At 50.7% G+C, this 14,959-nt stretch overlaps 1 protein-coding gene across 4 annotated transcripts in view; it reads right to left on the minus strand.

The window, feature by feature from the left end:
• The window catches only part of LOC125956355 (small conductance calcium-activated potassium channel protein), a 139,657-nt gene that overhangs the window by 88,693 nt on the left and 36,005 nt on the right, over positions 1–14,959 (minus strand). The window contains exon 1 of one of the 4 annotated variants that reach the window (XM_049688126.1): positions 12,019–13,555. The exons of 2 other annotated variants lie outside the window; for them this stretch is intronic. In XM_049688126.1, the coding sequence (XP_049544083.1) occupies positions 12,019–12,033 (15 nt within the window). In that variant the 5' untranslated portion in view covers positions 12,034–13,555. Of the gene's footprint in view, positions 1–8,501; positions 9,362–12,018; positions 13,556–14,959 lie in introns of those variants that run through there. One more of the 4 variants, XM_049688127.1, reaches the window with a different exon arrangement.

A 14,959-nucleotide genomic window follows, 5' to 3' on the forward strand; every position in this document is an offset into this window, starting at 1 on the left:
TGCAATTCCCGGCGAGGAGGAGTCTGGAGAATGACTTTACAACGTTCGATCAGCTTACCACCCAGCAAGCCATAGTAAGTCCGCTGACCGCTAGAGCACGGCTTGCAGTAAGAGGAAACGCTTTCTAATGCGAGGCGAGAAACTTTAAGTTTTCTTTAAACCATTATTGGTTTGACGTTTTATTGACAAACTTTGCGCACATAATGCACAGTGTTGGGCATCCGTTTCGTTGACTCATCGTTCATCGTTTGGTGAGATTTAGTTTTGCTTTACGCGGAGAAGCATAAAGGAGCACAGAGTACACATTAGGTTATAAATCCATCCCTCATCATTTGCCCTCGAAATGCCATTCGCGAGGTCGTCGTCGAGATCGCATTTCCGATTTGAGACGCTCAAATATCGGAGAGGAGGAGAATAGAGAGGAGTCAGATCATAACTCAAATCGGTAGTCGTGCCTCCCTGGACCAAACCTAGATGTCCTCTGCCGGAATGTCCTATAAACGGCTTAACTCCGGTCCTCTGACGCAATCCATCACTTTCACACGCGTCCCGTCAAAACGGTGGTGGTGATGGTGGCGACGGTATGAGTAGACGCTCAAACCGACAGCCTGCGTGCTGCTTAAAATAAGTAGCCCCCTCGATCACTCCCTCATCTCCCTCCCCCCGGGTGAGCCACACCCACAAAACCCTCCCCTGGCGGCAGGTGCTGGCGGCCTACCTCCGTTCTCCGTGGCTTCCCATCATCCATCAAACTCGGACCGACCGCTGCACGGTTGTAGACGTATGATACCTGGTTCACTGGTTCCTCCCTTACACCTTTCCCCCCCCCCCCACCCCGAGGTACAACGTCTTATGCGATTTACGCGTGTAGTCCGTCACCGGCGGATTGGCGTTCTGGGTGTAGACGCAGCGCCACACCGTGGCTAATGGCACATCAACATGAGATTCACCTCCCACCGGGGGAGGGGGGGAGGTCACCATAAAGCACACATACAGCTACAGAGATGAGCCTCGTTTTCGCTTTTTGGCAAACCATTTGATCATCGTTAGCGTTGTGACAGCAGAAACACTAATTACGCTCCATTGTTGTCCCGGTTAACGTGGCGCATCTCGTCAACTGCGCCCTGGCACGTAAATTGAGGAAGCAGCATTTTAATTAAGCATCGCGGAATAGTTCCGACCAGACAGTCGGACAGGGCAAAACTATTTTGTAAATACCACGGGAGAGGCCAGCCGGAATCGACCGGGAAGTGGCCGGTCACCATCTGCTGCCACCATCAACACCCAGTGGGCAACATAATCGGCACGACGTAGCATAGCGTGCGATCGTTCACCCTGCCTGACTCATGAGTCGAGTTTCTAAAAATAAAAATAAATCCTCGACATCCACGCTGCGTGCTGGTGTGGTGCATCTGCAGTGGATGAGAATGCACTGCAATGTGCATCCTCCTGCACCACGCGAGCGCCTGTGACAGACCGAGACAGAGACAGGGAGAAAACTCATGAGCCGGATGAGCAGCTCCATCCCGATAAGACGCCACGCATGAGGCTTCTAACTGTGTGTCTATGTGTGTGTGTGAGGGAGAGGGAGAGATAAAGAGAGTGCGAGACGCTCGCTCATCGACGACCATTAGTCTTCGTCAAGTCAACGGACACAGAAACAACAATGGACGCTCAGCGCTCTGAGGGGGTCATAGGCAGCGGCCTTTCCCGGGACGTTGCGTGATGGGATGCGTCGTGACACAATATGCTAATAACACGTGTCACATGTCCTGCTGGCAGCGACAACGAGCTTGTGCTACATAGTAGTAGTAGCAGCAGTAGCAGCAGTGAGCAGACTGACAGTTTCCCAGACAGAACCAGCACCGGAGATGTGTTTGAGCACTGCACAGCCAGCGCCCAAGACGATGGTGGTGTACCGTGCGGGTATGTGGGTCAGTCCCATTGCGATTTGTCAGGATTTGCGGAAATGTATGCAATCGCCAGCAACGCCTGCGAGCACTTGGAACGGGTCCGCGCTCCGGCTTTGAATTCAATTCCATTGCCCGAGAGGCCATCGAGGTTCTATTAGTTCTTTGTTCAGGGCGGCAGCAGCAGCAGCAGCAGCAGCAGAAGACGTACTTGTGCAGTAACCTCCCCTACAAGACCCTCCTACGTCGAGCGTAGCATAACCGAATTCAATTAATCATTATTGCAGCTCGTCCGTCCGCTGCTTCGTGTCCTCTCGACGACGCAAACGGTAGCCAGCCAGCGCTGGAATAATAAAAGGAATTCTCAATTGTCACTAGCGTACGCCCGGTATGCACATTTTATGTTTAATGGTGCATAAAATGGCCGCACATTCTACCGTTCCGGTGTCACCGCGTCGTGTGGTGTGCGAAGGAGCCAGAGTTTGAGCGTTAATGGATGCCTTCGGTCGTGGAGGCGCACGACCATCTTCTTGGCGTTCGGGGTGGCAGAGCTTCGAGATCTACTTTCAGTCGATAGCCAGTGATGCCCAGAACCAAACGGTGAAGGAGGAATGGAATGAATTGGGGATGCGAGAGGTCCAAAAGCCGCACAAAAGAAGACGAAACTTTGCACTCGCGTCTGGTGTCCTCGCAAGAATGAGTTTAGGAAGAACCCACGGACCGCTGGTTGCTGGTTTTCCATTTCTCGTTTTTCTTTGCTAAATACTATTACCTCGCTGAGTGATTAGTGTGCTCAGTGACACATTCAAAATGGACGTTCCATTCCAGAGACTGTAGTTACTGGAATGTTTCTGAAACATTTTTTGGAAGGTCTGGAAGGTATTGGAAGACGAATCTTCCTTTTGTGCAACCGCCAAACCACCAACCAAGTCAAACTAGCTCGAGGCTAGTGCTCAGCCATCTACCCTAACCAAGGTCATCAGGAAGCTCGATAAGCACGAGACACTCTTGGACACGCTCTCAGAGACGCACGCAGACGTTCGATCGAAGTGACGGAGGAGGAGGAGAAAGAGGAGGAGTAGTAGTCCATTACATGATGCATAGTCTGACGACAGCTAGTCTAAAGCCGTCCGCCACATCAACTGCACCCGGGGAGTACCTGCGAGTGCGAGTTCTCCTAGGCGGTGGCCGCTGGTGGCTCTAATTAATTCACGATCTCCCCGTCCGATACCATTCGACCGTAATTGGACGAAAATCGATAGAAGAAATGGCGAAAGCCACAAATACACACACGCTCGTTTGGTCTACGGCGATCGGTGGCCGCTAGTCAATCGATTGACTGGGACGTTATGCAACGAGCGAGCGAGCGGGTGAGTTGCTCAATTATTCAGCTGCTTCCTCTGCCCGCGGAAACCCGGGACTCATCACCTCCCTTGTCGTTGTCATTGGTTCGTTGCCGCCGTCGCCGCTGCTGCTACGCTCTGTAACGGGAGCTCAACCGAGCGGAACCCATCATCGGCTGGCTGGCTGACCGCTGACGGATGTGTGTGCTGCACCAGAAGGAATGCACCAGGAGGAACAGCCCCACCAGGCGGAGGGCGAACGGAAGGCGGGGAATAAACAGTTTTGCTGTACCGACCACAACCACGATGGTCGTCGTCGTCGTCGTCGTTGTCGTCGTCGTTCAGGTCGTTGTCGATGGTACGATATTGATGGATTTATTTTGGTTTGAAACAAATGTTTTCTTGGGTCTCGGCGGCGTGTATGAGCTCTGGCGTGTTATTAATGCTCGTTTCGTAGACTGTACTGCATTAGATGCGTGCACGGCCACGGTGTGCTGTTGGTTCAACGAGGCCAACCATCGATGGCCGTTCAAAGTCGCTCCGCTGGTGGTCTGTCGGTCTATCGGTGGATACCCGAGAAAGGGGAGGGAGGGTTATTGACTTTAGATTTGAAAGGCAAGCGCATCGCATGCTCACGATGCATACGCGATCCCATTGCGTTGTGTCGTTGAAAGTTGTGTTCGATTTTGCTTTAAAAGCCACTATTTTGAGGTTATGTTGCAACGCACGTGTAATGAGTGTTTTGCAGGTTATGTTGCTGTTGCTGCTGTCAAATTACTCCCTTTTATTGAGCTTTTAATTGATCAATCAGGTTGAAATGGCGAACAACGATAAAAAAAGCACGGCTCGAGGATGGTTTTTCGGCTCCCAAATGAGGCCTTTAGCTACGTGGACCCTGCGAGGGCGAGTTCTGCTGACAGCTGCCAGCAGTCGCAACACACAGCTGTTCACCGACGTGTCAGTGTCCCTCCGGGCCACCGGGCCCAGTTTGACCGCTGGCTATCTCGACACGGCCATCAGCAAAGTTTGTACAACGGCTACTCCTGCAACGCGATCGCGACAACGCGGCCTGGTCCTGTGCTCCCAGGAGGCCCATCAGCTAATGGACCAAACAGAGGTGTATGTGTGTGTGCGAGGCAGTGGCGTGGCGGTAGAGGGAAGCAATTACTAATTAATTGACTGGCCCCCGAGGGCATCACTTATGCAACGAGGGTGCAACATTAAACAGCAACGCTAACCACTCAATCCGCAAAACCACTGTGAGCGCGAACGTGTGTGTGTGTGTGTGTGGGTGTGTGTTTGGCCAGCATAAATTTCACTCCTGACTGACCGGACCAACCGGACCGATCCGCCAACCCGCCATCGTCATCGTTCGGGGCAATTTGTTTGCTTTGGCAACCCCAAACCTCGCACCACGCTCCCCTTTCCTCACCATTCGTGGTCACTTACAAGTGCTCTTTCCGGGCAGTTTTTTTTTCTACTCTCTCTGTTCCATCGCACGAGCACGAGAGATCGGATGCGCGGTCGCGATCTCTGTTTTCGGGGCCACGAGTCGAAACATTGTGTTGTTGGTGTGCGTCCACCAACCCCCACCCCCCCTCCACCCGACCGGGGGGAAGATAGTGATGATGGTTCCCTTTTATTTTTCACAGTTTTTATTTCCACCTAAACCCCCCTTTTCTACCCCTCTCTTCGCGCTCTCTGGCCGCAAAAAGAAAAGAAGAAGAGGAAGATCGTTCTATTTTCGGCAAAACGAGTGCTCGGCTTTGGCTTTTCGAGTCAAGTGGACGCTAGCGCTCGGTATCGGATATCTTCTCCACAAAACGACCAGTAGAACCGCAGTAGAAGAAGAGGGTTGGAGATCACCCCTGCCGCACACACACACAGAGGCGCAGGGAAACGATGGTTTAACCGATCGCTTCTGGGATTGATTGCGATTAAGCGAGACACACCCCGGCGGTCCGTGTCGCCGAGTTGAGTCAACGGTTTTACCACAAAGTCTAAACCCTCCCGATTCATCGATTGTAACGAGAGGTACAGACCAATCGGTGAATGGGGGTTGGGGGAGCATTAAAACTCCCCCACCAATAAATAATACCATTACTCATCAGCGTCGCTCGGATCAGGCAGAAGAAGTAGCACCCCGCCGAAGGCACGTAGCACTGACAAAACCCCAAACCAACAAGATCCATGTGTCCGTGTGACCGTGTGTGTGTGTGTACCGTTGCAGACAAACAGACAGAGACAGAGAGTTTTGTATGTTGAAGCTTGAAAACCATTCCGCAACGTCATCAACACCGGGCACGTCGTCGTCGTCGTCCGTTCCGTCGCTCCGCAGTTATTGCGTCACGGCCAAACCACCCACCAACTCCGCATCCCGAAGATCTCGAGGACGACGGAAACCAGAAACCGAAACCCGGGGGGTTTTTTGGTCGGTGCATTTTTACTGCCTCCCCAACGTAAGACACACGTCGTCAGCGATTGCGTCCGTCGCGGGGCTCGCGACTCGCGAACGGAGGAAATTAACGGAGTGGAAAATGGATGAACGGAAGCTGGCCCCCTCCTTCTGTCTCACTCACACCCCTCTCCGGTCCGGCTTCTTCCTCTTCTTCTTCGTTGAAGTCCACGGCTTGGCCATTGATTGATCGTAAATTTTGCATTAAAAACACGTGAAACATTAAATTTAATATCCATGCAAGCTGCGAGCTCTGTGAGCTGCGATGGGACCACAACAACAGGACCCTAGCGTGTGTTGGATTTCGTGTTGTGTATTTCTCGGAGAAGAAGAAGATTCTGAGGTGGGTTTCGGAACGGAACGCTTTGCTTTTGCTTAGCTCGGTATTTTGTGCCGAAAAATTCGGTGCTCATAGAATCATGGAATCGTTCTTGGAAGGAATCGTCTTTTAAAATGACATTTTGGGTTAACTGAAAAAATAAAGCGCGAAAACAATCAGTTCTCAGGATGGATGTCAGGCATCCACCGGGCATACCGGCAGCTTATGTAATGGAACCTGGGACGCGGTGCGGGGGGGGGGGGGGGTCTAGATTAATGAGAAGCTAGCGCTGGCGCTAATTATGCCGCACGCAGCGCCGAACTAACGCACTGTATAGTGCGGGACCGGATCGTCGTCATCGTTGCTCGTTCGCCGGTCACCGGTCGTGGTCAGTCTATTTTCAGGGCCCGCACCACCATCCCTGGCTGGCCACCACCACAGTCACCAGTAGCAGCAGCAGCAGCAGCAGCAGCAGCAGCTGGTGGAAATAAATCACCCCTCACCACCACCACCAACACTCCCAGCCAATGGTGTACGAGGCCATTTCCATGGCGCGAATTGAAAAGCGTTAGCCCCTACAGTAGTGGCCGGTGGTGCCTAATGTCCGTACCCTGGGTCCGTTCAGGTTGTTTCGGGCTTTGAGGTTCCGCTATCGAAATGTCGTTCGTTCGATTTCGTCGTAAAATCCTGGGGTGACCTGGGAGGCCGCCTCCTTTTTTGGTGGCCCGGATTTTTCATTAACTTTCGATTTGTTTCGATCGAGTTTCGAGTGTGCCCGTTGGTTTTACGAGCTCCGGCTCGGGATCGTACGTGCCAGCAGCACGTTCGATCCCGGGGTTTCGAGCTGAAGGCTCTATCGAACTCACGATAAAACTTTCGATAATCAGCAGCGAGCACACCCCTGGGGGTGGGGAGGAGTTAATTAACGTTCCCTTTTCTCACGGCCCATGTGTGTGAGTGTGTAGTAGTAGAAAGGAATTAGATTTGCCTTCCCATTTAACTGTTAACTAATGTTCCGGCGTGTGCTAGTGGTGGACTCCATTACTTTTATGCCCTCTGATAGAGGGCCAACGAATTCCCATGCTCCGGATGAAGTTCATTTCGGAAGTTTATGTTGCCTTGACCTTGCGCTGAACCTTTTTGCTTCAGTTCTTGTTCAGCTTTTCCTCTTTTTTTTCTTTTGAGAACTCTGCTTCTCCTTCACTATGCAAGCCATCAAGTGGTGGAACAGATTGACGATGTCACAGGTTCAGATCGGTGCCAAGATCCTCTCACAACCGAGAAAGATCCAAATTGTCATTGCAGTGAGTTCGTGCCGCGACAAAGCTGCATCCAGGTGATGGTCCCTGATACCGGCCACCACGTACCAGCCTGGTTTTGCACCACGCAATCATCCGACACCGTACGGAATCGTCCTGGCTGGCACAGAGACAGCACAAGGTAGCACATTCAGCCGGTCCGGATGACCGAAAACACGAAAGTACTTAAGCTGCCGAGGGCCAGCACCCGGCTGCATTCGTGTGCTAGACAAACGACTGGACAAAAAACCAGAGATAGAAGGACAGAAGCAGGACATCCTGGAGCCTTCTTCACGTTCACACCTTTTTTTATTCGGTCCCGACCCGACCAAAAACCCTTTTCTGGTTTCGGTGCAAGGTTTATTTATTCAATAATCACTGCAGAGCACGGGCCTGAGCCTCGGTTTGCCCGGTCTGATGGCACACTTTTCGGAAGCCACGAGAAACACACAAACAAACGCGGGGGAGGGGGGGGGACCTTTTTACGAATTTAAAATCCCGTTTTCCCCTTTTTCCCGGGTACACCGGGATAGGCCTCGGATAGTTGTTGGCACATTCGGGGCCCGGCACCATTGCGACAGGGCATAAGCGCTTATAGTTCGACTGCAGGGTTTCTGCCCCCAGGAGATTAAGTATTTAACGAGGCGAAAGTGAAAACTTTACGACTATTTCATGCACCCGCCTCCCCCGGGGGGGCGGGAGGGAGGTTGCTAGTAGTAACAGTAGCGCCCGACGGCACGGCGAGCGATTAACAGTAAGCACTAAAGGAAGGCCATAAGGAACATAAACGAGACAAGGATGTCGTGAGTTGAAGAGATAAACAGTTCTAATAAATAATGTAATGCAGCAACATCAGCGTAAGCGCTAAGCGGCAGGTCAAGTCGGCAGAGCGAAAAAAAAAACCACTCCAACCCACAACCTGGCACATAATTGAACAAAGCTCAGCGGAACGGGAAACGTGCAACAAACCGGGATGAATATTGTTGTTCCCAGCAAACCAAAAGCGAAAGAGATGAAGAAGAATGAGGAGAGAAAAATGAGGAAGAAAACGAACGGAAGATAAACAGGAAACAAAACGAGAAAGCGAAACGGAGCAGCAATCAAAACGGAAACGGGAATAAACTCGCAACAAGAACAAGAGAATACGCGGGCATAGAAAGTGTTTGAAAGAATCACCTTGTGTTATCAGGTGCGGCAGGATGGTGGTGGTGGTGGTGTTGGTGAAGGTGCGTTCGAACGTCAAGACATTTAAGCGAGCGAAAGACACTCAGAATCGGAAATCGGAGCCGCCACCGTCGCCGCACACTTTGAGAGTCCTTGTTCCTGTTCCTTGCAGGACACACACACACGCACACACACAAACTACCTCGACCACTCGATCCTAGCCTAGCCGGCTCGATCGAGCATAATGATCCTCAGCCTCATGTCCGCGCTTGACAGGCTCGTCTGGTTGGTTGGCTGTCATCACAGACCTGCAGATCTGCAGTTCACGTGCGTCGTTGTCGTCGTCGTCAGTTGAAGTAATTGGAAGATCTGTCGTGGTCGAGCTGCTGGTTCTCTATCGCCGCGATCGTGACGTAGTCTAATCACTCGCGCGCTAACGAGGCGATTCAACCGCGCTTCTCCTTCTTCTTCTACTACTGTTTTTTTCTCTCACTTGTTTTCCCTTTTTTAACTGTATTTTGAATGTGTTTTTCTTGCTTTGCTTCGTCTGTTTTCGTTGGTAAATGCTGCTTCCGTGGTAGAGAGAAAGAGAGAGAGAGGGGTAGTGTTTCGTTCCCGCACAACAACTTTACGACGTGATCATCAGCATGGATCGCACACCGTGTTCACCTTCGGATTGGACCGAACATTTAGACGAGAGACAGATACAGAGAGAGAGAGAGAGAGAGAGAGAGAGAGAAGGAGCGAGAGAACGAGATGGGGCGCCGGAATGGAACGGGAGCGGACGAGCACGATTAGAAGTGAGTAATTAAAAGCCGCCAGAATTGCTTCTGGAAAGGTTATTTTTAAACTTTTTTGTGTGCGCCATCGATGCCCCCACTCCACCTCACGGAATTCCGCTCCCCTCTCCTCGCATCCCCCAAGAGGGTGGCCTCTCTTCCCACCGAGCGGTTGTCTTACATTTTTGCACAGTCTTTCTCGACTGGGCAGAAGTGGGTCTGTACTGTTGTACGGCTTTGCGACGGGACTGCTGCTTTTAGAACATCGGTCAGGTCGGTCTGGTCTAACCGAGAATAGCCGAATATAGAGTAGTACCCCGGCAGTTGGTAGCCAAGCATAAGGCGCTGGCCGCACACACGCACACACACACACTTCACACACCAGAGGCCTTTTCTGGTGGAGGACATGACTGGCAGCCTCTGCAGATGCGCCTTACTCAGGTGACGAGTTGCATCGGCAGTAGGGGAGGTGGCGATACCCACCCCAGAGGGTGTTGTAGACCAATTCGTACCCAGACGTACTACTATCTCCATCGCGAAAGTGTATATTTAGGATGGGAGATGCCTTTCACCACATCCCTTCCTCGCTCCCTCCTTTGCACTCTTCTGTTGAAGGAGATTTGAGGTTGTTTGCCCCGCGCCGAGTGTGCAATGTTTCTGCTCGCTACACTCTCGGGGGCTAACCCCCTCTCAGGCGCAGCACCCTCTTAAACCATCCCCTGGATGGAACGAATCCGTCACTAATAAAGGGTTATTTTTAGCTAGCCAGCCAGCCAGCCAGCCGGCCGGCCAAGATAGCGAAACCGAATCGCGCTTTCAGCGTGGAGAACCCCGTGCGAGAAAGCCAAGACTCCCTTCCTCCTCTATACACACTAAACACAACATCGATTAGCGCTGTGTAGCTGCAAGCTATTTGATCTTCCATCGTGTACAGGTCTTACGGACGGCTCAAAACACAGGCACTCGCCCAGTCTCTCTCTCTCTCTCTCTCTCTTCTCGACTTTTGAGGGGCCACGCGCTATCTGCAGGTGTCCTGTTCGCGTGCGTGTATCAGTGTTTGTGTCTGTGTGTGAGTCGAGAGCACTGATGAAGGTGACATACTACGCCGGAGCATGCTGTCGATCTTCATGCAACCGTCCGGGGCAATATCGGGCAAAGGAACAGAAGTGGCAGTCAGTTGAACGTCCTTCACCCTGGATCTAGGCAAGCATTAATTGCTTTGCCGGAATGGGGCGAGGATTACTAATGAAATTGTTTCGGCTACTCGAAACACGAAACCGAAGCCGAACACAGTGCAGTAGTGCCGGATTTTAATTACATCCTGCCAAATCCTGGTTCTTGAGGTGCTACTCGAGGTGTACATTGTCTTTGCTTCGTCGTACACTAGAGGACCTCTTGGTTTTATCTAACGTATCCGCAAGCACCTTACAGCTTGACCTTTCGAACAATGAACTACATCTTGTTCATTGGAGGAATTGAAACATGATTCTCATTAAACCATGCGTAAGTGTAAGGGTGCTTTTAGTACATCTCGTTACAACGTTCCTTACAAACAAAGAAACACCACACGAACCGTCTACAATCGAGGGTTGTGTCGCTACGAAAGCTCGCCATCAGTCTTTGTGTCAGAACGGCACGATATGAATATTTTAACCAAAGACCGAAGGCCATTTTGTAAGGGAACCGCGATGTTGGCTCCAGTAGTAGAACGCATTGGTATCGGATTACAATTGCCCAGCAAATCAGTGATGGATCGTCGCAACATCGGGTTCAGATTCGTAAGAGCGACAATAGAAAACGAAAATAAATCGTACCGGTGCTGGTCGCAGGAAGGGGAGGGGGTCGCAAACATCGCTTTAAAGGCCGCGGTCCTCCCTCGTACGGTAATAGCCGTATACTAACGGAAATCGTTGCACTCCGATCAAAGCAGATTGGAGGCAATCAATAATCCATAATGCTACGGCTCCAGCAGCAGCAGCGAAATGTTCGTGACAGAGCTGATTACCGCAACGTATGGTATTGTGGTCATTTGTACATTGTGCCTACTGCTGGTTGGTGTAATTGAAGTAAATGGAGACAGCTAGACTCCGGCCCTGGTTCTAGTAGTATGGGAGGCTAAAATGGACTGTAAAATAGGTTGGAGAAAGGGAACGAAAGTGCTTTTGAATAGATTTTCCAGTCACTGCCGTGAAAAAGGCGCGAACAATGCGAATGACACAGATTGTACTAAAAAGATGCACTAAACGTATGATAATCGTAATTTGAATCATTTTTAAAACAGAATTCTGTATTGATAATGAACATAATAAGTATTGATCAATTGACAACACAAAAGAACAGATTTCACTTCAGAATGCACACATAATAGCTTGAGTTATCAACGAAAAATCAAATTTAAATTGCAGTTTCACTTGATGGAGGCGCATGGTATTTCGTAATCTTTTTTCGTATTTATCGGATTCCCGCAAATCATCGAGCCAAATGAGGTTCAATTTAAAATGGAATATATCATACTGTTGGACAAACAAATGACAAGGCATGTGGTACAGTGAACGATCGTGTGATCGGGATGCAAAAACTACGACTGCACGCAACAGACAGGAGAAGGTTAGTGTGTGAGCTTAGTACAACTTAATACTACTTGTGAGTGTGCTAGATAGTGCGAGAGAGATAGAGACAAAGAGAGGGAGATAGTGAGAGTGGGGAAAGAGTAGTGTTGTAGAAAAAGTGTGTGAGAGAGAGAGCATTACCAGGGTAATTATCATAAATTCCACCAACTATTCAATCTTTTCGAGACACTTTCGATCGGCATGCCGTAGTGCTACGGTACGGAGCCCAATGATGCCACAGAGCACCGAATCGGGACAGCTGCGACCACAGTGTGTGTAGATGGTACAAATGTGTTCACACTTCTCAGGACTGAACCACACTGATCGAACCTTTCTTATTTTGCTATTTAATTCGCCAGAAGATCTTATCTTTCACCCGAAAACCAAAACAAAAAACATAAAACCAAAAACTTAAAAAACGTGACCAAACACCGTGTGACAACCACGAACACTTGCTGCTGCTGATGCTGCTGCTGCTGCTGCTGCTGGGGAAAGCACACGGTTAAACACACGCGCCTCACGGTTACCACCAAGCGACACACGCGCGACTGATGGAGCAGTTCTCCGACCACACCACACAGACTCGCATATTTTTCTCTTTCTTTCGTTCACACGCAACGTATTGCTTGTTGTTGCTCTTGTTGCTCCTGCTGCTAATGTTGCTTCCTTCTTTAGTAGGTTTCACTCTTGGTCCCTGCTTAAATGGTCGCCGAGACCGGGAGACCGGTGTTACTTTGGCTTCAGTATCGTTTACGCCGCAGACACATACATATTGCCGAGGGGCTATTCACTTTCGGTCCGGAAGTCCGGGCCAAGCAATCGGAATCGGCCCGGTGTTCTCGGTCGCGGCCAACCGTTGCCTGCTCCGTGAGGGAAAAGTAGCCAAAGTACGCGATTGTTATCGTGGCGGTCCGCACACGGCGGCGGACGTTTTACGGAAGGGAGGCGGTCGTGCTTTTACTTGTGGCACCACCACTTGGCTGACCATAAAAATCCGTCCAGCACTCCCGGCGGACCCCTCAGCGGTTGTTATCGCGGGAGTACCCGTCGTTCGATAGTTCTTCTTCGACGCGCGCTTATCGGAGCTCACTTTCAGCCCGCAACTCCATCGTCGTCTTAGTGGCCCAGGTACAGAACCTTCACCCTTAATGTGTTTTCACTTTTCCACCGAACCGAACCGAACCAAGCAGGGCAGGGCAGATTAGCGGCCGGTGACAGTTCTTCTACCTTTTGCGGGGTGCCAAAGGGCTGGTGCAATTACTACTCCGGCACACTGGCTAGAGTGTTCCTTGGAAACCCACTAGGATCACTTGCACAAACCACGACCGGACTGGTGGTGATTCGGTAAGTCTCGAGTCACTTTGTTGTTTGCCACTCTGGCACAATGATGGGCCATTCCCTTTCCAGCATATTGTAGGGCTGGGCGGGTTTTTTTTCGTCCGGAGCTTGCCTTGGTGTGTCTTTTCCTTTTGATTTCTGTTATCCTCACTACCAAAATACGCCAGTTCACTCACGCCTGCTTACGCTCTCGTGCACTCGCTGCGCTCGCTCTTTCTTTCTCTCGCTCTTTCTGAATAGATGCCTTCTGTCAACTTGTGCCGCGTACTCGGTACACTTACACACCCACAGCAGGAGGACTACGAATAGGCTGCAGCATCACCATCATCATCACCATCAGCACCACAAGGATACTGCTGTCTGCTACTATTGTCTGCCACTGAATTGTGGTGCTCATCTCATCTCGCCATTGCTGGGTCCCTATTGTGGAAGAGCGCGGCCTGTTCTCGCGCGGCTACTACAACACCGAAAAGGACATCCACAAAAGGGGATGCTATACGGTGCAGGAAGCGAGCAGTGCGTGATGCTGCATTTTCTCTTCACTCTCGCAACACACCGAGCACAGCATCAACACATACACGCACACCAACAAGCCACGAAGTCACCATTACTCGGTCAGCGATGGTCAGCGTACGAGTGGAAGGTGAAACTGATAAGGACCTGCTACCAATGTGTATTGTCCTGCAACAGCGATACTAACTACTGCTACCCGCTACTGGCCTTGTCACTCCCGTATGATTAATGGTGGCTTTTGTACCTTTTTCGGTGGACGCGATTACCGGCGGTACACTCACACACCAACACAAACACACATACACACACACACGGATCGGACACAGCACCAGAAAGAGGGGTGCTTACCCCCCGTAGGGTTTGGTTGCCTCTGTTGGCGGGGACCCACTACACTGCGTGGTGCGGAGTCAGCAGCAGTACGAACGAACGAACACTCCGAAACGAACAACGATGCTCACCGATGGCTAAAATCATACTGACAGGAGTGCCACCAGCGCCATGCACTTTCATGCTAGACTCCGGCGCCGACGGTCCGTTTGGTCGTGGGAAAGATTTTCCCCCGAGCGAGTAGAGCAGATCGTTTGCGATTTTCTCACGAATTTTCCACATCCTCAGGAGCGAGTGAGCGATTTTCCAAACCAGGCTCTCTTGCTCTCGTTTTTCTCTCTTTCTCTCTATTTCGATCGAAATATTGCTAAAATGTCTTTCAGGGAAGGCTAATCATCTCTCTCGAGAGAGAAAGAGAGCAATCACCATCGAAGAATCTATTGAAGGGGAAGTTGCGTGCCGCGTGTGACCGTGTGTGCGTTAACAGCTGATGGCGTATTAGTGAGGCACACCTTCCAGGAAGAACGGAGCAATACACGAGGCGGCGAGTCATCAGTTACTGTGCCAGGCATCATCCAGGCGGTGACAATGTGTCAAATAGTAACTGTCATCCGGTGGGTGCGTACGTCAAGCAAAGGATGCTCGTTCCATTCGAAGGCTCTCTTTATCTATCAACTCAATACGCTCCATTATTCTCTATGAAGAGAAGACTAACATTGATTGCATTGTTTTTCTCCTCTATTTACTAACCTCCCTTTTCGATTAAATAAATTCGAGGAACGAAATCAAAATTACTTGTCCACCTCTCCCCACCATGTTTGGCGCACATGTTTGGCAACAAACACTAGGCCACTCCGAGTGCTTCGAGCCGATGAGCGAGGATGAATAAGTGTAAGAGCAAAGC

This window comes from Anopheles darlingi, chromosome 3 (assembly GCF_943734745.1).
Source record: "Anopheles darlingi chromosome 3, idAnoDarlMG_H_01, whole genome shotgun sequence".
Taxonomy (NCBI): domain Eukaryota; kingdom Metazoa; phylum Arthropoda; class Insecta; order Diptera; family Culicidae; genus Anopheles; species Anopheles darlingi.